This window comes from Leuresthes tenuis, unplaced genomic scaffold (genome assembly GCF_036924035.1).
Source record: "Leuresthes tenuis unplaced genomic scaffold, fLeuTen1.0.hap1 SCAF_15, whole genome shotgun sequence".
Taxonomy (NCBI): domain Eukaryota; kingdom Metazoa; phylum Chordata; class Actinopteri; order Atheriniformes; family Atherinopsidae; genus Leuresthes; species Leuresthes tenuis.
The window spans coordinates 3,489,522-3,511,015 of NW_027325369.1; the positions used below are offsets into that span (position 1 = coordinate 3,489,522).

Consider the following 21,494-nt stretch of genomic DNA (forward strand, 5'->3'; position numbering starts at 1 on the left):
CATATTGCCCGTTTCATCGTCCTCATTTGACGTTACAAACCGCGAGCTTGTTTTAGTGAAAAAGTTGCCAATTTTTGCATATTTACCTGCGTCTGTTTCCAGAGCTTTCCTTTTTAATTCTAGGCTTCACCGCGCCACCCTCGCTCTTTCTACTTTCCATCTTTCAAACACCACTGACCGAGTGCACTGACGTGTTACGTCAGGGTGCGTCTGCAAAAAAACAAAGAAAAAAACGAGAGCTGCCTGTGGTTGCCAGGGACAACGGCAGCAGCGTTGGTAATGGACCCAGTGCCATGACTGGAACACCGGCCCCTGCGGCCCCAACATCAGACCAGCCCACCGGGAATTGTCCCGGTCCTTCCGCTTAGCCACTCCGGGCCTGGGTGAATGTATGTATGTATGTACAACAAAGTTGAACAAGCCCCGTTTTATTGTTCCAAAGAAATGAAGGTTAGTAAATTACAAACGTTCACAAATGATGACATACAGCTAAGGTAACTAAATGTGTTTAATCTTTTCAATACTTGATTAAAGTCTTAAATGTGAGTTGGGTGACCTTCAGAAGTTATTTAAAGTTGTCAGAGTAAGGTCATGTCTTTTGTACTCATTTCATATTTTCTTTATTTTATTCATTATATCCATTTGATTTTCACATTGTGCTTCCATAGAGGTTCTCTTGCAGTAAAACTGCCACAGGTAAAGCACAGGTCCTTTATTTTCTTCTACAAACAGTTCCATTTTTATCTGGGTGTCCCAGTAAGCTATGGCAGTGTGTCAGCATGCATGAAGCCGGGCCGTTGAAAGTGATGTGGTTAAACTGAATTCAGAAAAGCTCTAATTGTTTGAGGGTGGCGTGTTTAAAGCAACCCAGTGATTCACAGCAAATCAGTACTTTGTAACAATACCATCAATTTTCAACTCACATACCTCCACACTTGTTCTGAGTTCTGTTTCTCCACAGTAGCTGAACATGAAACAAAGAAGAAATCTTTGCGATCACGAGCATTTCTTGATCTCGTTTTTATTGATGTAATGTCGGCTTGCATCACTAATGAAGGTGCATACAAGTTTAGCTAAAACTCAACCAAAAAGATTAATCAACCTCTCGCGCAAGACCTGTTCCCCCATATCTGCCCTCATTCCCTGGTGTTTGGGATTTTCTTTCCTCTAACTCGGTCACTTCTGCTTTTCCACACTATCAAACTTATCTCATTCTTAATTCTGCCGTCACTACTTTGCTTCAACGGTCTGCTCCATGTTCTCTAAAACTAGACTGACTCACACAACCTGCCTTATTATTCTATCATTTCTGTCTGCTTACTCGTACTACATCTACCCTCCACAGGTTCCCATCACACCCCTTTCCTTTATTCATGTTCTACTCTTTCAACTGATCTCTCCTGACTGAACTGACATAAGGACTATATGCAGCTCATTCTCACACTTACAACATGCAAAACTATCCGAACATATCTCTTCCAGCGCGCTTTCTGTATCGCCAAAGCAATTTCTGATTTAATCTGGCACCTTTTACATCATAATACAGTCCAACAGGTTTCTGCTTGACTGGGAAGAGAATCTATCAGCAAACTAAAGCTGTCAAATCAAACATTTGCACCAGATGCCAGGCAACACCTGGTGAATCACAAACCAGGGATTATCAAAGCGGGCACCGTTTACCAAATTTCAAGTGTGGTAATATTTTTGACTTGAGTACAGTAATATTTACAACATATCTATGTTACGTCCCTAAACATTAAAACAGAAAAGAAATGTAATCAAATCACTAAGTATCAATTCAATTTACACCAAATGACATGGCAGGTCTGAAATACACAAGTCATGAAACGCCTTCCTGCTCAGATATAAACCGAGGCAGGTGCCGTATTTCATTTGGCCGCCGCTGGTGCACGGAGTCGATCACATGGATTTCTTTTTCTTTTCAGAATGTAATTAACTTCTGTTTGCTTTAACTGATTCATTGACAGCTCAATATGTAAGATATCAGGAGTGCTTTGGGATATTTTTAAACACATAACAGTCTATTAAAACAATTAATTTGATCCTTAGATAGAGTATATATATGTACAAATAAATATATAGTGCACAAGCCATCATTTACAGCCACGTTATCCAGTGGAGAAGGAAATTTAGAGTGTGATCAGGTGATGGTACACCCCCTCCATAGTCATACATCCAACTAAATGCAGGTCCTAATTACACTTATCTCATTGGGTGACAGCCAACAGTTTTATCCTGCTTTTTAGACAAGAGAGCATACAAACAATTATTAGCACACAGCCTCTGAGGACCTTTAAAAACCCCACGTTTGGAGCGAATGTAGAAATAAACCTGAGATCTCCACCTTGTCCATGAAGTGCCCCGACTAGAATCATAGGGTCGATTTGTTTGAAACAGTCAAGCTTAAAAACCGATGTGCAATACATGACAGGATCAAAGGTCTGGCAAGTCAGCTATTATGAAGACAGGTAATATTTAAACCGTTTCTGTGTGCCATCTTAGTGCAGTGGCTTCAATAATGCAACAAACACTTTAAGCTCAGTCACAATCCTTAAAGCCTGATCTTCTCTTTCATTAAAAGGCTTTAAATCCCTTATTTCTTTAACCTCCATGCCAACAGCAGGGCACAGGCGCCCACCCCTGCAGCAGTCAGAATGTACTTCGTTGACTGGGTGAGAGGGGTCAGAGTGGCTGCTTTTTCCTCTGAATTCTGCAGCGGTTTCTGCTCACGTGAAGCTGAGGCTGAGGCAGGCTTAAAAGCGTTGTTGCTCTCGCTGTTTAAACTCGACACCGTATCGTCAGCAGCATTAATGGATGGCTCGGGGATGATTTCTTTGCCTTCCTCTCCGTTGGTTATTTGAAGGTGAGGCGGTGCGTTTTGGCCATCCAGGTTAAGGATAGATGGCACCTCGGATACGCGTACCACCTCCTCGAACACCACGCTCTGATTTGGTGACTCGTAATGGGTCTCTTCAGGTTCGTTTTGGCGAGGAGCGATGCCATTCTCCTGGCATGGCAGAGGTGTGGATGGTTTTGCGATGGTGCTGCTGACAGCGGAGCATGCAGGAGCGTGGGTGGAGACTGCTGTGTCTGGTGCAGCCTCGCTTATTTCCAGGCGCTCACTGTTACCGGAGTAGAGCGTCCCCACTGGGTTGGACGCTTGGACTGCAGGACTGGGATGGTTTTGTGGTTGGATGCTGACGAGTTGGCTCGGCTTGCTCAGAAACACACCATTATCGTCATCATCAAGAGAGGCGGTCGTCCCATCAGCATAAGGCTCAGGGACGGTTGTAGCTGCAGCTTTTGTCTTTGGGCTGCTTTCAACAACCTGCAGGTGAAATGCAGTAAAAGAGTCATTTTTTATAGATTTTTTTCATCATTCAGTGTGTGAATATGCTTAAAAATTCACTTATAGTGGAACAGTACTATCACAACTGCGTCAAAAGGCTCGTTAAAGTTATATCGAGTTGACAAACAGTACTAAAAGTGAGTCTTTTTACGCTTTTATGATTGAGGCTAACATACTGAGGAGTGGAATTTACACTTGAGTACACCCATCCATCCACCCATTTTCTATACCCGCTTAATCCGTCGGTCGGGTCGCGGGGGGGCTGGAGCCTATCCCAGCGGTCATTGGGTGTGAGGCGGGGTGCACCCTGGACAGGTCGGCAGTCCATCACAGGGCCACACAGAGACAAACAACCACACCCACGCTCACACTCACTCCTAAGGACAATTTCAGAGGCACCAGTTAACCTAACGCATGTTTTTGGACGGTGGGAGGAAGCCGGAGTACCGGAGAGAACCCCCGCACACACGGGGAGAACATGCAGACTCCGTTTACGTAAGGGGGTGTGACTGGTACTCAAACAAAAGTGAAAAACAACGCAGGGTTTAAAATGTTTTTGAGGAGGGGGGGTCAATGCAACAGATTTACTCGGCTCATTGGAAAGAAACATAAAAAGTAAATGTGACTTTGTTTTTTTTTAATTAAAACCTTTTCAACAGGAAAAAAACAAAGATTCTAAACTAGTTACAAAACCGATTTTTGGATACTACACTCTTATTGTTTAGAGTGTAATTTTGACCATAAACAAATTGATATTTTCAGATAAAAGTTGTGCTACGAGTTGTATTAGGTATAACTATTGATTAATGAGTGATAGATGCTTTTGAGTTTAAAATGAAAATGTCCAACACCATTGGTCACTTATAGCATATTTAAGATGTGCCACTCCTCATAAAGAAAAGAGATATCATGAATCCATTAAACGCGAGAATGCTGATATTAACCTGTGTGGCTTCAGAAGTTTCCGGCTGCAGAACAACAGTTGGAGTTTGGTTGGCTGGAGGAGAGGAGTCCTGGACCGGATGCTTTACTGGAGTCATTGTGGGGAAAGAAGATCCATCGGTTGCATCTGAGTTGATCTGAGTAGAACTCTGCAGCGGCTCGTTATTTGTAGTGACTGCTGTTTGGAGGGGAACTGAAGGAGGAGTGGTCACAAAGTTATCTGCAACCTTTTTGTTACCCAAGCTCACCTCATCGGGGATCAGACCAGCGGCGCCAGAAACATGTTGGATATCTGATTCAATGTTTTCCTCAGGCTCCTCCATCTGTGGCAGTGGGAAGTCAGTCACCTGAGCACGGGGGATCTCAGGGGAAGGAGGAGGTGTTGATGGAAGAGGTCGAACTTCATTCGCTGACTGTAGAGGCTCAGGGACAGGCTCGGACAGGGAAGCAACCTCTGCAAATGGGCCTGCTGCACTCTGAGGTGCCTGCTGCGGCGTGGGGGTTTCCAGAAAGAGTGGCGCCTGTGCAGCTGGCTCTGAGGGAGCTGCGGGAGCTTCAGCTGGTGGAGCCACAGCAGCCTGACCATTTCCACCCCTCTCTGGAATGGTCAAATGACTGTCAGCTGGTGATGGATGCACATGTGCCTTGATGACAGTTGTTGGAGGTGAGCCAGGGTTGGAATCTAGGACAGAGCAAACAATGATGAAATTCTAATTTGTATCGACCACACCTCGAGGAATTTTTCATCTTGTTTAATGCTGACTTACTGTTAACGCCTTTCAGAGCATTGTATTCGGCTCTGATTTCAGCAGCAAGAGTCCTCTGCTCACATGCCTCCAGTGCCTCGATGAACTGCTCCGGCCAGTTTTCTCTTCTCTTTAGACAATCCAGAAGAAGCACCATGCCATCGTAATTTCCACAGGTATCTCTTTTTGCGTCTATATTTTCCTGAAATTAGATTGGAAACAGAAACAGCTTCAAGCAAAACAGATTATTTTGAACCATTCAGAAATTTTACTTGCAAAATGCAACTTTTGGAGACCAACTAAACTCCAGAGTCACTATAGTTTAGTCTGTTTAATTCAAACGAGAGCAGTGAAAAACTGTATCGTGGTCTATGCCAGCTGTAGGGCTTCGTGTTTTCCCTGTTGTCTGTCTCTCTACTGGTGGGCGTGGCTGTAGAATCCTGTTTTTTTTGCAGGATGGAAGTGGGTATTTGTTAATCTGGGAGTTTTTCTGGCGGTGGCCATTTTCAGTCGCAAGACCTGACTGACAGGAATCGGTCTTTGTGATAAGTTCACTGCAGAGAAACTGGTTCTTGGAGGAAAAGAAGAATCTTTTCTGTCATGGATAAACTATATAGAGAATAAAGTTGTTATATTTTGTAGTGGCCGAGGCAAACTACAAATTGTGAATAGTTGAACTGGCACAAATGTGATAGCAAATTTAAATGCAAACTTCTGCCACAAACTTGTTTTGCTGTATGGGAACAGCGCTTGTTAGCCTCTCCAAACTAGCTACAGCGCAGAGCAGCAGCAGTTCATCACTTTGTCACCGCCCCGTTTATTTGCCCTGGTTTCTCCACTTGTCACCAGTCACTAAAACATATGGGACAAGACTCCAGGTTATGCAGCTCCTCTGTTCCCTAAGTGTTCTCTCTGTACCACAGATCCGCTGCCACTGGTCTTGCTGCCATCTCTGACCCTGCCTGTCAACCAAGTTCAGCATTCTGAATTCCAGAGGAATCCAAACCTGCCCTGCTTCCCTGACAGGGAAGAGTAATGTCTTCAGTCTTTACGACTTTGTAAATAAAGCTTCACTAACCCTTTCACCTACTCCACAGTCTGCTTTTGGGTCCACGCACCCCAACCTGTGTTACTGTGACAAACTGAGCTCCAACGGGGAGGTAAAGTAGAAGTAGCCGTGCGACATCGTGTAAATGCACCACTCATTGCAGCATTTACAAGTTGTTTTCAAGTGACAAACAGAAAACGGGGTTCATAAATCCTGTTTAAAACATTCATAAATGCTTTTCAGCATTTGAAAACGCAGGTGGACACCGGAAGGAGTGTTCACAAACTGACTGCTGTTAAAAAAAACAGAGTTTAGAAACTCGACTGGTGATGTTTGCAGGAACAATGATGTCATCATAAATGAGCATCAAAACTCATCTGGTCAAAAAAGGAGTGCAAGTGTTGTTAATACCTTTAGAACAAAAAAACATCACAGATCACCTCTCCTAGCCCCCCCGCTGCATTACCACGGCAGCCCAGAAGGGGCAAACTAAACCCTGGCAGTTGCAGCTTGGTGGTATTTAGCTGAATGCAATCTGCTCGGCTAGATATCAGTACTTATACACACCAGACCATTTGAAAAGCATTGACAGAATGTATCAAAATGGTGAAATCATAATAAAAATGGATCAAATACAGAATATTAAGACTTTATAAAGGCAAAGTTTAAGAGCAGGTGCTTGTGTTTGAGCAATGTTTAACATTTGAGAGCCTTATCAGCATTAGAGCCAATATATTTTCATCACGATAAACACAAATTAGACAATACTACAGTAAAATACTATAAAATTCCAACTCTTTTCCCTTGATCCTAGTAGCTCGTGAAACTTACCCTGTCATGAGAAGTCAGGCAAGGCAGATGGAAAATGATTTCTCTCACTTTCACCCTGCTAACGATGGTTGGCATATTCCGCCGCAAGTATCCATTGTAAAGCTGGTCACTGACGAACGACATCTGGAAAGTCAGGGAGCGGGCACAAACGTTACAAAGAGCCGATAAGCACGCCGGGTTTCTACACTAATTCTCAACCATACAAATGAGTGCACGCTCATGTAATGTGCGATGCAGCTTCAGCACGGCGTGGCTTCGAGACATGTGAAAATAATGATCATGAAGTATGATCTGAACTTTAGTGAGGGGGATTTTTCATTGGAATGAAACTGAAAGTGAAAGAAAGATGCTGCAACAAATTACGGTAAGTGTTCTCTGTGCTGGCTGAACCTTTTTCCTTTCCTTTTTTTTCCCTGAGGGAGGAAAACACTCCTGCTTTTCAAGGTTGCAACAGGCTCACACTAGTCACTGATTAATCACCTTCAAAGTACAGTTTAATATCTGAACTTCAAATGTGCAGCAGGAAAGTTTCAACAGTCTCATTCCGCACGCACACACACACCCCCATACTTTCTGTAATGAATACACCTTAAGCTCCTCTCTTTGTTTGCACCAAAACAGCCAGGTTGAGTTATCTGTCGTCAGATTAATTTTTCACAGCTACGTCAAACGACGACGACGTAGCAGTGGCAGTCTGCCCACATCTTAAAACGCAATAAATCTGAAAGTCAGCAACCAAAGAGCAAAGTCTAATTTTCTAATTTTATCATTAGTCCACAGAGGCCATAGTTTACCTCACACATACACCGACAAGTAGACATGACTGCTGGGTTATAAGAGAGTAACATGGAAAGTTTTTTGTGAAGTGCACATAATTTTCAATCACGAATCTTAGTAGAAAGTGATGAGAGATTGCAGATTAACAAACCAAGGAAAGACTTTAGAGATGGGTGGGGGGTGGGATGCACCTTGACACAAGGGCACATTATGTGTAGCTGAGCCAAATGAATGACCTCTACACTGGCAGGTCACGACTGTCATTTTCTTGCCCGTATGCTCAGCAGTATGGATCAGATTTCCTGTGTTAAAGGTCTGCTTGAATGCAACCTCACAACTGACTTCACGTGCTGTGTCAGGCTCGCGAAGCTCGAAGGACGAGACTCGAGACATTTGCCCACACACGAGGAGACAACTTCTAAAGACATTTTGTCGAGCAAAACGGCTGACTCGGGAAGTTGGATGGATTATAACGACTCGAAGGCAAGGCTGAGAAGTGACTGTATATACATACAGAAATGACGACGTCTTCATATTTAATTACTGACGCGTCGTTTTAAACAACTGAACTTGCTCACTCTTCGGGATGCAACAATAGACTTAAGAATTTGAAAAGGTTGAACATAGAAAACGTGGACAAAAAAGACAAATACCTGGTTATAAATTATAGAAATATGTGACAAATAACAACTAGGGCTAGTTTAAATTACTTAAAAGTTGCGTACAAGCGAATGAATACATACGACACAACCCAGTTCATGGCAGGAAATGGAAGTTGAGCTAAAACGATCAATTAAATATCAATTCGCTGCCTTTAAACTTATTTTGTAAAGTGTTGGATAGCAATGACAGATAATCTGGTGCTCACCTTTAGTTTTCAGTGAGCCTGCAATTCGTGACTGCCTCTGAAGTGTGGTTCCTGCTCTCACCAAGACGTCCTGCACTGTCCTCTGTACACACGCACACATCTGCGCAGCATTGTCCCCAAAGTCTCTGTTCTCAACTGCTATTGGACAAAAACACGTCAATCAAAAAGTGGCCCAATAGGAACGATTTCAGCTTGAATTGAAGGCGGGGTTTGCTTAATCTTGACCCTAAATGTGTCTTTATCTGTCGTGATGGGATGGCGGCAGAATAGGATTGGATTCTGACTTCTGGTTTACATCTGTCTCTAATCCCTATCCTAATCCGTCACATGGACAAAAACAAAGAGCGGGAGAGTCTGTGAACAAAACAGAAAACACATGACCACTGCAATTTGACTTACTCTGTTTATTAAGATAAACTCTGATAGTTAACAGCAGCCTATCTATCAATGACACGCATATTTTTAGACACTTTACCTAAGAAAAAGTAGTTATTGTCCAATAGAGAAAAAAACCTTTTCTGGCTAAAAATCTGCACTGAAGATATGACTCAGCAAAATGTACTTTTTTATTTTGTTAGATGACCCATGGAAATGCTATTAGCTTGTTGTTGGTTTATTATTACCAATACACTGCCGGATTAGCAACCCTCCAACATGTACATAATCAAGGCTGAGGTAAACTGTACCATTTAATATACTGTTGAGGTAGTAGTGTGAGTAGCGAAGCAGAATTACAATGTATCTGGAAAAGGAAACTTGGATTAACAGATTTTGTTAAATTTCATTATGTGGCAGAGGTTCTACCATCCATCCATTAATTTTCTTTACCTGGTTAATCCAAGTCAGGGTAGATTACAAAAGTTTGATCATACTTTGTTTAAACTTCAGTAGAGCAAAAGCCTCAGTTTGCACTCCACTACTGATATAAATCCATAAATCGTTTTTTGTTTTAAAGAAACCTGTTTTACAGTGCAGCAGATGTAGTCGTGTAAATGAAGGCATGCTTAATTTGCGTGCAACATGCATGAATTATTTTCATATATGCAAGCACTCTTCCTTAATCCATGCTATATAGCCGCCCTCCACCCCACCCAGGGTGTTGCATGTTGCACGCAAATTAAGCATGCCTTTATTTAGATCTATCTATCTATCTATCTATCTATCTATAAACCAGTTACTAAATTCACTTTGAAGTAATAGCCTAAATTATGTCTATTTATAGTATCTACAAATCACTTTTAATAACACAACTAACACATATTGCATCTCAAACATTTGTGGCATTTAAATGCAATTTACTCTGCCTATTTAATCATCTAAAAATATGTGAACTGTCCTTTATCTCCAAGAGAAAAAAAAAGCCTTTAAACAGCCCTTCAATCACAGAGCACAGAGAAATAAACCACAGATTGTTCTTGTGTTGTAGCTACTTAGATCTAGACTGTCACACTATATTTCACACACCGGTTGGTCAAAAATATAAAATAGTTGAATTGAACACACACATCTGCAAAAACACCCTCAGTCCAAAAATGTTTCATATTTCATGGCGGTATATATAACAATAAAAAATAACAATAAAAACAATTTAAAAAAACGCTAATTTAAATGCTTAACTCATACCTGCCAATACTGGGCTATCTTAAAGAGGGAGATTTTCTGGGGTAGCGGTTGGAATACTCCACTCCCCCTGAAATTGGCCCAATTGGGCGTTAGGGATTTATCGGATTTGGGGTGGCCACAGGCCACAGGGGCCCGTGTCACCCCAGGCCACCCCACAGAATTGCCACAGCTGGCGACCTGTCCAGGGCGTACCCCGCCTCTCGCCCGATGACCGCTGGGTTAGGCTCCAGCCCCCCCATGACCCGTATAGAAAATGGATGGATGGACGGACAATTTCATGGCTGTTGGGACTCAGGTGTGTGGATTGGCTTCAGTAGGAAAAAGGCCACAACACTCATTGCATTAGATACATTACACATGTTTTAACTTAGGTTTGCCGATTTTTCCATTTTTGTAATACAATTGTTAACGGAATGAATAAAACCCATGAGCTGAATATCTTCCTTTGATTCCATCATACTTACTGTAAAATATTTGAAGCTCAATCAATCAAGACTTTCCAGAGGGAACAAAATATTATCCTTATTGTTTTGGAGTGGTGATATGAAATCAAAGGACACAGACCTGGTGCAGCCAGACAATAAAAATCAAATGACATTTTATAGAACTGGAGGAGGAACACAACAGCATAAATAAAAATCTCGGCATGTGCTCATTTTAACCACACCGTGGCGCCACTTATTTACAGATAGCTTTGGGCCATGACATGCTTTGACCAAGCTTTCCTTTTGAATAAAATGAGCAATGCTCTGTAAGGTGAGATCTGTCTCTCTGTGACACATTTAGTTACCTGCTGTGTGTTAACAACACAAAGAGGATAAACTGAATGTACAACTGAAGACTTAACGGAGGAATATCAACAGCAAGCAGGAGACTGAGTCATTGTTTTACAGTTATCATTAAATGTGGGTCAAAGATCTTTGAAGTGCACAGCAGCGATGCTTTTTTCCCCATAATTAAATGCTCACTACCTTTTGAAAATGTTTACAATCAATTGATATTGTTTTTCGTTACATGTTTATTTGTAGAAGTAAAACCAAAAACGTATTGATTTATAAAGCAAAGCGAGCGTCTTTATCACCTTCCATCTCACTTGCTGTGATTTACAAGTGAAGGTGTGATTTTAAAGAGGCTCCTCACCATTTCACACGTGAAGATCAGTTTTATCCTTTTGGGAAAAGCCTGTGAAACAGTTTTATATTGTCGCGTGTGGCTTTCACAGCAGCTTTGGCATGTCTGCCAATACAAATGAAATTTTCTCAGCGTGACCTTGGAGGCTACGCTTTTTTGGGAAAAAACAAGCAATAACTGTAATAAGTGAGAATAAGCTGCAAACACAACATATAATCAGCTTTTGAACTGATGCTTTCAAGCCTTGCAAACAGGTATGCTTTCGAGGTTTTCTGCCGTAAATATCTGTTTGCTTTGACCAGAATGATGCTATTAGAACACTGATCATGCACATGAACACTGAAGGAGCTCACTACTAATCTCCCAACAGCTGAGGGGGCTCCACTCCCATTATTAATATGATACATCACAGTATAAACTTTCTCAAGCTCAGGCCAACTAATTAAATGAAGAAATCAACAGCACTCCATGATCATTATCTGATAACTACAGACATTTTTCCATAGCCAAATAATAAAGAGGATGAGAAGTCTCAGATCATGGCCGCAGAAGAATAGCTGCTGCAGTTCAACCAATCCAAGGAGCGTTTACAACAGTGTTTAACAAGGAGCTGAAGAGGGCAGCGTTGATAGGTGTTCAAAACTCTTCAAACAGGAAAAAGTAGCATGAGAAAAGTATGAAGTATCAGAGGCTGAAGGAACAACTGGGAAAAATGGGAAGATCCTAGTGGTAATGGGAGCATTAGAGGCTGTGACTCTGCCCTAATTCAGCAGAGTGGCTCCAACAGATTCTTGATACAACATCTGAAGTCTCTGCAAAGTCTCAGACCCCCGCCCCCGGCAAACTCTTGCTCACATAGTGGTCACGACAGTGAATATGCATATTGAAAATAGATTTTCTAGTACACTAGAAAATGCTTGAAGAAACGCACACTTAAGAAAACTTAAAAGTAGTGTTTGGCAGAGAAGCAAAGAAAAAAAAAGAAAGAAACGCTCATAGAATGTACAAGTAACAATATAGATTAAAAGTTCACAGATGAGGGCATCAGGATTGGGTATGAAAGGAGCAGCCAACAAAGGCTTTGTCTTTCCATGCAAGGTTGAGTCGTGGATCAACACTTTGTATGTAACTTGGCCAGATAATCATCAATGAGCTCCAAAAGAAAATTTACTCAATTCAATATTGCAAACCGTGCAGAATGTTGCGCAAAGATTCAGACTCAGGGACTCATAAAGACCAAGGCAGGTTTGAGAAACCGTGCTTCCCACTTTTTTCTCAGTATGTTGCTGACATCATTTGTTTATATTTTCTAAATACAAGGAAGTTGGTCAATGAAGAGTAAAAAAGTATCTGCTAAAAAAAGGTTTCAAACAAAAAATTTCTGACAGATTGCAAATTATAAGTTAGACTTTACTTTTGATCCATACATGAGTACCCAAGCATGCGCTGCGTTTCACATGACAGTCGGACTATGTCAGTGGGGCTGCTCTCTGATGTCTCCTCCCATGCATTTTCTTCTAAAAGTAGGCATCGCTCTGTGTCTGCTCAGCCATGGGGGTCCATCACCGTTTTTACAGCGTTCATTTAGGCTTCGAGTGAATTGTAAATGGAAAAACAGGTCACGGATAACAAATTTTCTTTCCCAGGAGAAACAAGAGGGAAAACTGGATGTAGGGTGAAGCACAGCTGTGTGTAATCGGCTGCAGAGAGGAGAAACAGATGCGCGTTTGTATGAAAAAGTAACAGTTTCTTCTGAATGAAATTTACATAAAGTTCAAGTGGATAAGTAACTGTGAAAGATAAAAATCAAAATTAAAGTTTTTCTTAATTCTGAGCTTGTCTGTTAATAACGTTTTGCAGCCAACCCCCCCACCCCCTGCTGTGAATATCCATTCAGCATAGAACAAATGCGTAAAACAACTAGGGAGTCCCATTTGACTCAAACCTTTTACATCTTGTTGGGCAATCAGTCCTTTGAAGGAAGGAGGATACGGAGAGCCCAACAAAGCAGTAGCAGCAGGAGCCTGAGGCAGTATCACCAATGTATCACGGTTGAGTGGCGAGAAAAAATACAAAGTACATCTCAATGAATAGAGCGGAACTGTATTCTTTTCAGGGGTTTTAGCTTGAAAACTCCAGAACTAATTCTCATGTGGGTAAACAAAATCAGGCTTTAATAGTGACCCATTTCTTTGCAGTTGGGAACACTTTGTAGCCCCTAGATTAGAACCTGGTAATTATTGATTTAGAAATACAGCACCCATGGATGCATAAATAAAAGACAAAGTCTAACTGACAGAGGACTGTAACACAGATGACCTAGAGGTGTGCAGCATTGTGTGCTAAAGAGTCCTTCCCTCATGCAGAAATCTTTATGACTGCCTTAGCAATAATGCATTCCCACAGACTGAGCACGGAAAAGAATGGCTGGATGGTTTTATCACTGAAAATCCAAAACAAGAAGAATCTGAGGAAAAGAGAATTTTGGGGTAAGACCATTCATGTTTTGGCAGAAAATTGTCATATAAAAACTCCTGAAAATAAAAGGACGGAGCTGAAATAGTTCTCACAGATGCCACTACTTTAAGCAAGGCATCTGGATGGAAAGTAACACTTAACTTTTACATTTACATTTAGTTATGCAGCATATACTTTTATCTGAAGCAGGTACAGCTGTACAAAGTAAGAGCAGGTTAGACATGTAAGTGTGTTAGAGGATTTAGAAGAGGATATATTCTCAGAACCACAGATGAGACAAATGTCTGAGCTGAGGCTGTCTTGTGTGTCACTATCTGGCGACGTAGGTGACGTAATGCAGGTGCTGAGAAGGAGCATAACCCTGTTTGACTGAGTTTATGTTGTTGCATGCAGACCTTGCAGTCACTCTGTGGGCATCATTAGTGGCTTGAATTAGATCCAAGCTCCCATGGATAGCCAGTGAAGTTTAATGAGTAATGGAGTGATTTGTGTCCTTTTGAAAAGTGCAAAGCAACAGGACTAAGAGACAGAGGCAGCATACTGATGTTTCTTGCAACCTATGTTGGAGAGGCTATTATTTTGTAATGTATGAAGTGATTGGCCAGAATGACCAATAGCTAAGATAGCTAAGATATTTCCAGAGGTGTAGATTAAGTTCCTTCATCCATGTGAGATTTGCACTGAAACATCAGGGTCATCTGACAGGAAAGATGTAAGCACATGACTGGGTCCAAGAAGAAGGTGTTATAGAGAAGGGGTCCCAGTACTAAGCCTTTTGTTTTCAACAGTTTCTCAAAGAAGAGTAATTAGATATATGAGGATACTCACACTTAATGTTAATAGTAAAGTGTTCACCAATTCATGCACACATACAGCATGTCTTAGTCTATATAAAGTCTAACAGGCTACACAGAGCACACATTCACACACCAGTGGAGGGATTGGAGCCAACTCGGGGTTCAGTGTCTTTCTCAAGGACACTTTGACATGTCATCCTGGGAATTAAACCGCCGACATTCCATTTGACAGATGACTGCTCTTCCTCCGCCCCACAGCGTTGTGCATGAACGTGTTAAAATGAGCTGTTTTATGAGTAGTGTCTCTATTTTCACTGAACAAAGCATTTTTTAACTAATGAACATGAGAGAAATGAGAGAAACACAGATGCCGCAGGTGCATGCTCCAGCAGAAGCCACAGAACGTGCAATGGTTTCTGCACCAGTCACAAGCATAAGTGTCATAAACATGTAACTAATGCAACTGCATCAGGGCAGTTATAGACGCTTATACATATGTCTAAAACTATGCAGCTACATTGTCACAGCAGATGGCACAATGAACTTGAGCATGAACTTGTTCAGTTTTAATCTGTGTGAACAGAGCTTTGAACTAGTTCTTGTGAAGTGTGAACTTGCAAAACACATCAGATTGTGTAACACAGTAGTGTGCCGTACATCAACATCCTCTTGATAAAACAAATCATTTTTCCCTGTAAGGAAACCCAAGAGAGCCACTAAATCCCAACCTGTTGTTCTCTTTTGATTTTGACATTCAAACTTCACTGTTTTTGTATCAAGCAAACACGGCGTTAGTTCAGATCAAGCCAAGAGTTTATTCAACCTTAGCAGTAATAGTTCTGTCTTGTTCCACAAATTCCAAATGTTGTTTTTGTCAGTACATGCAACAGGTGATTTGTATTTTACGAAAGCAGACATGTGGGCTAAAGCAGAGACTTTATTTCTAAATGTAATGCAGCCTCACCGGTCGGTACACAGTTAGCAGTTTGCACAAAAAATGATTTGTAAATTGTAACATGCTGACTTATTAATAAACTGTCCCAAATGGGACATTATACAACTATTAAATATTAAAAAGTGCTTACAATGACATAGGAAGAGGAGGACGGTGGCAGTCTATTGCAGACTGTAAGGTGAACCAAGTTTTCATTTCATCCTATATTGACCAACAAGGTTTCACCTTTAGAGTGGGCTGTCAGCTGCACTTGGTTAGGGTTCAACATTAAAAAATGTTTATGATAATGAAAAAAAATAAGCAAATGTTTTGTCTCAGACGTTGTCTCAGGCACTGAAAAAACATTAATCTTTTTAACAGTACATGGTAATGTGCCATTGTACCAGAATTCTTTGGGCAAATCAAGCAGAAAGTATAACAACTGGGTTGCACAACATTACACCAAAGGGCTCATTATTGTTTTGCACCTCTTAAAACATTAGATCTCCTTTTTGTGAGATTAGCAGGAGATGTTTTATATCTACAGTTTCTTTTGCAAAACAGCTCCATACTGCAGAAAGAGGAACAAAGAATCAGCAAGGAGACAAAAATGGCTTTGGGGTATGAGGCACCGCATTGACCTGATTCTCTGCTGTGTGCCTTGAGATTATCGCTGCGTGCCTGTGATCTCGGTGCTGAATGCTCAGACATGCACTGACACACTTGTTAGTATTTGTAGCAGGTTTGTGTGTTGTGTTTATTTAACTCATTTCAGTTCAGGTCCTCGCATACAGCTCACTTTCCATAAAAGTTAAGATATTACAAAACGTAAACGAAAAACAGAATGTTGATTTGTACGTCTCACAAACCAATATTCTATTCATCTTATTTTATCAACAACCTGACGGCCGAAGATCAAAGGAATCCAATATTCTCAGAATCCTTTTCTGAAACTGTACGAACAGTAGATGATGTGATATTCAATTAAAGAAATTGTTATATCATATCATTAAACTAATAATGTTCCTCCAGCTGATTCTTTTCCATATACTTTTTTTGTCCTTTTGTTGAACCCGTTCCAACTTTTTTGAGATGTTTTGTTGCCATCAAATCAAAGATGAGCTAATTTTTTTCAATAAATATTTCTGCCTTTTGTGTTTTAGTGAATAGCGAAGCCATAGCAAAGGGGATTAATGAAGACACTTTGTCTGAATTGGCTGAAATACTTTATTTGTAGTTCAGGGTCCTCTCTTATCGCCATGAAACCTACACCAATCAGCCATAGTAAGAAAAAGGAAACCCTCAGTGTGAGAAGGATGCCTGCATTTGCAGAGTGCCCAGCAGTTAATTTAACATGCCTAAAACAAATTTTTGACCAATCAGCTGATTTACCAGAGCAGACTGGACAATTAGAGGGCAAGGCCCTTAAAGAGACAGGAGCTAAAACCAAGCATTTCATACAGGAGGTGATGAAATGCTGCAACAATAAGAAAAGTAAGAAAAAACTTTTTTTTCCACATTTTTATTTAAAGTATTTAAGTAGTCATTATAGTATTTACAGTTAAGGTTTGAAAGGCTCTTTAATCACAACAAGCAGGGTAGCACATGGACAGCATCAGCATTTTAATTTGCACAGTTCTTCCTGGAGTCCACCGTGGGCCTGATAAAGACCTTGAGCTTGATTTTGACCTCAGGAGCCCTGAACAGTGAACAAGGGAGACGTGATTCGAGTCAAATCAGGACTTCTTAAAGATTTTGTCCCCGAAAGGCAACAGGATATTAATCTCTCTGACAAACGTATTTACTTTTTTGCTTGATTGAATAAAAACATGTTTTACTTCTGCTGAGTCAGCGTGTTTAATCAGAAAATGAACAGCTGAAGATGATTGAAACCTTTCAACATGATTCCTTGGACTCTTCTGGGCTTTAGTGAACTTGCTGTCCTGCTGCTTGTTTACAAAGCTATTTATGGCCTGGTTATGTTTTCAAGGATTAACTCAAAAACTGGTGAATTTCCTTTTACTCTGCCAGTCTTTGGAATCGCACTGCCAGATATGCCTCTCCCCCCTTTTTTTTTTATTCCAAAAACTTCTCTAATACCTCTTATACTTAAGACAGGAACTGTTGAAAAAAATGGATGTTTTCATCTTCTGTCAAATGTGAAGCCAATATGAAAGTGACCTAAAGTGCTCTACTGTACATTCTGTACATATTGTAAATAATTCCCCACTGCCTGTTGTATATACTGCATATGATTATCCTTAGTTAGTCATAACTAGTTGTAGTCCACTGTACATACCTGCATTTTTGTATATATCCTATTATACTACAATTACTGCCTATGCACTTTCTGGTTAGAGGCAATCTGCATTTCATTGATTGCACTTGTGACATGTACAATGACAATAAAGTTTAATCTAATCTGATCTAATCTAAATACCACTGATGGCCACTTGGCACTGGCTTCAAAACATCTCTGGCTTCAACAGACTCTAGTACGTAAAACACTACCTCAAGAAGTTCTTTCCAAATGTCAATAAGTGTGTCATTAGTTCAGTTCATTCCTTCTGATGGGTACATTAGTAGACCTTTGAATATACAATTAAATAGATATTCATCCTTAAAGTTATGTATATCAATCGATATATTCAATCTGGTTTAAAGTGTTATTCTCTCGCTCCACCCTCTTTTCCAAATAAGGTAACTTCTGACTGAATAAAAAACAAGCAAGCAAAAAAAAAGACCAAGATGGTGAGGCTAAAAAACAGCCTTTCACAAACCAGTATCTGACATCATGGTGACTTTGTCCATCTTTTATTTGGCTGCCTGTAAAATTATGTCCATTCAGGTGGCAATCACATTTTGAAAATAATGCTTTATAGCTCAATCCATCATTGATTTCTTACTGAACCAAATTGATCTTTGTTCCACTGACGGAACACATGTTGATCTCACTATCAAATCAAAGGCCCATGGTTGAAATGCAACAGTTAGCAGCTCCATCCAAACAAACCTTCTTCAACCTCTTATGACTTGACAGTGGCGTCAGCTCAGATGTGGAAACGCATGTGCGAGGCGTGTTTACCTCGTGCTGCTTGTAGGGGGCGGTACTTTGCAGCACTGAATCCTAAGTTGTGCTAACAACAGACATGACATTCAACATTTCAGTTGGAGGACTTGTTAGAAAACATTGTAGCTACAGTAAAACACTTGAAAATGTCCTCACATTTGACAAATTTTGCTTTTCAACAATTAAAATAAACCAAATTTCTTGCCATTTTTTCCCCCTTCAAATTGTTACTAAAAGAGTCGCCACCAGCACCACCAACTACGACCTACATGACCTGCGTCAACAATTTAGCCTTTTGCTGTTTGTGAAACGAAACCTGCTTTTAGTTGTCACTATGTTTACTAGTAAAGAAGCGGCTGCCCGTGGCTCTGCCGCCCCTGCAGATTTGACATTTTGGTCTGCCTGGGTGAAAAGAAAGGTTACAGGTTCAGGAGAATGGGGGGGGGACCTCTAAAGCGCTTCAGCATGATTGTGCTCTTGCACATAATTAATTCATTGAGAATAGACATGTCTCCAAATGTCTGCCCTTTTTATTCCGTTATTTACTCTATTTTTAGAGTTTTCATCACAGGAGATGGCATAACAGACTTTTCTTCAGCCAATCAAAGAGTCCATTTAAGCCCTGCAAAATATGCCCTCATGGTTTTTGGGAAACCTCTCAAAATATTCAGGGAACCAAACTGAGTAAAAAAAAGGTTAAACAATCAGACAAAAGATCTTTTGAGACATACAGCAGCATTGAGGTTTTTTTTCAATCAGTTCATGTACAAAGAGTTAAGCTGCAAAGTGAATCATGTTGTGTCAGAGGAAAAGTTAAACTGAGCTTTATGAGCTATATCACAGGAGATGACAGTAATATAATGACGTTATTTAGAAAGTGTATTTTTGATTTTTGCTTTTTAAAAAATGTATACTATGTTGACTTTTTCACCTTTGGAAACGTTGTCTCCAAACTGACCATGTTTCCTCTGTTTGATACTGAAATAGGGGGAAGAAATCTTGGTTTGTCAAAAAAACATGGCAATTCTGTAACAGAAAGAGTGCTTTTCCATGTCCGGTGCCACAACATGAGCTACATAAAGAAGACCAACAAGAGGAAAGGTAACTCATCAAACGACAAAGAGATAAATCACTCTGACATCTGTGAAAATCTGAACTCTACTTCACTGACATTCACTGTTGGATCTACAGCCTGAAAACTGTTGAAATCCTGGTGTGTTTGCCTGTCTGTGTGTAAGGGAGAGTGATGGTGAGTGTGTTAATTACCTTTAGGAGGCTTTCACACTAGCTCTGTTCATTTCCTCGGATAGTCCGCTTCTTTGGGCAGGTGTGAAAGCTCATCCACAATCGGAGCCGAGGTTTGTGGACTGGAGAGACAACCCTTTTCTTTGATAGTCAGTCATTTAGCAATAAAGGAAGAAAAAAACTGTTAAATTATCTTTGCAGCCTTATGTTGGGGCAATATCAGAGCCAAAGACTCAAAGAAACTAAACAGATGTGCTGGGAACTCCTTTGAATTTCCTGGAGTTGATTGTGGAAAAAGAATGTTGCACAGGTTGGTAAATACAATGGACAACACTGCACATCCTCAACACAATCCAGATTCCATCCAGAGTTGAATGAATTTTTCACCAAAATCTTTGCTTTGATGATAGGAGAATCAGACACGTGCAAAGTCCTTTCCAGCACATCCCAAAGACTCTCAGTGGAGTTAAGGTCTGGACTCTGTGGCGGCCAAATGTGTGTAATGCTCCCTGAGTCAATCTTTCTCAATATGAAAACAGAATAAATCTGGACTTTTTGGAGCACATGACGGTTCTCTGTTGCTTCAGAGTCTACTCTGTATGCTCCAAAGCAAACTGAAACTTGGGTTTTTCTTCACTGATAAGTGATTTTCTTAGGGCTCCACAGCTGTTTAGACCAAATATCATGATTTCTATTTGCACTATGAGTTTTGAAATTCTCTTACTTTTACGAATAAACACTGCTGAGTTGGTTCTTTTTTTTTCAATTTGACTTCACCAAAAGTTTAAGTAATCTCCGATCTTGATTGTTCTTTAAGCTTTTTTCCTCTGATCCATTTCTTCCTTGAAGATGATGGCTCACCACCATCCTTCCAGACTTTAATAATGCCTTGGACAGTTGTAAATCCAATTTTTGTAGTTTCAAGAATTTCCCAAATTGCTGATTTGCTCTTCTGAAACAGAAAAACATTTTTTTTCCACATCCACAGAATCAGGATGTCTCTTCTTACATTTGTTGAAGGAATACTCAGTGCAGTTACAATCAAACTTGTTGCCAACTGAAATATTTATCACTGCAGTACTTTCCTAGTGGGAGTTTGCTTAGTTAAATCCATGTTTATGACTTCTTTCACCATACTGTGTCTTGTCCCATGTTGCATTGAATCAGAATCGACCCTTTATCTAATTAATAGATAGTTCAGTTATTTAAGTTCTGTGCACTTCATTCATTTTCATCTTCAATCGAAGGTCTCCGCTCACAGGAACTGACATGTATGAAACATTGTTACCAGGGAGTGTCCTGGAGTCTCCCCAAACCTTTCTGTATAGTTCGATGGGGAACACTTATCATTTTGAGGAAACAGGAGTTTTTATCAAATTAATTCTGACACCATGAAGTCAGATGTGGAAAACTTTCTCAAAATGATTATAAACCTTGAGGAAGATCATCAAATGCTGACAAGAAGTTTCAGCGTAGAGTGATGGGAAAATACCTGCAGCAGGTGCTCCTTTGGATGGTGAAAGAGCCACAAGATGAAACAGTTTACAGCGAGGATGTTTATGATACTCTCTAGTTTTAAAAAAAGCCTTATTCACAAAAATACTGAGCTCACCAGAAGATAACACAAACAGCCG

At 40.6% G+C, this 21,494-nt stretch overlaps 1 protein-coding gene across 2 annotated transcripts; it reads right to left on the bottom strand.

Moving 5' to 3' along the window:
• Positions 1–697: 697 nt before the first annotated feature.
• Positions 698–8,674, bottom strand: mavs (mitochondrial antiviral signaling protein). 2 transcript variants are annotated; one of them, XM_072364937.1, is made up of 5 exons: positions 8,589–8,674; positions 6,938–7,067; positions 5,080–5,260; positions 4,315–4,994; positions 698–3,349 (listed from the first exon to the last, which is right to left on the bottom strand). In XM_072364937.1, exons 2-5 carry the CDS (start codon positions 7,058–7,060, stop codon positions 2,615–2,617), a joined length of 1,719 nt encoding a protein of 572 aa, XP_072221038.1. In that variant the 5' UTR covers positions 7,061–7,067; positions 8,589–8,674; the 3' UTR covers positions 698–2,614. The 2 variants fall into 2 exon arrangements, with proteins under 2 accessions (XP_072221038.1, XP_072221039.1); XM_072364938.1 differs by having other exon boundaries at positions 6,938–7,060; positions 8,583–8,673.
• Positions 8,675–21,494: the final 12,820 nt, after the last annotated feature.

Bases quoted from the DNA above. Each gene is read 5' to 3' on its own strand.
- mavs (XM_072364937.1), bottom strand. From the start codon at position 7,060: ATGTCGTTCGTCAGTGACCAGCTTTACAATGGATACTTGCGGCGGAAT. The intron at 4,995-5,079 runs GTAAGTCAGCAT...GCTCTGTCCTAG, and splicing joins TGCTCTGAAAGGCGTTAACA to ATTCCAACCCTGGCTCACCT. The intron at 3,350-4,314 runs GTTAATATCAGC...TTTCACCTGCAG, and splicing joins AAACTTCTGAAGCCACACAG to GTTGTTGAAAGCAGCCCAAA.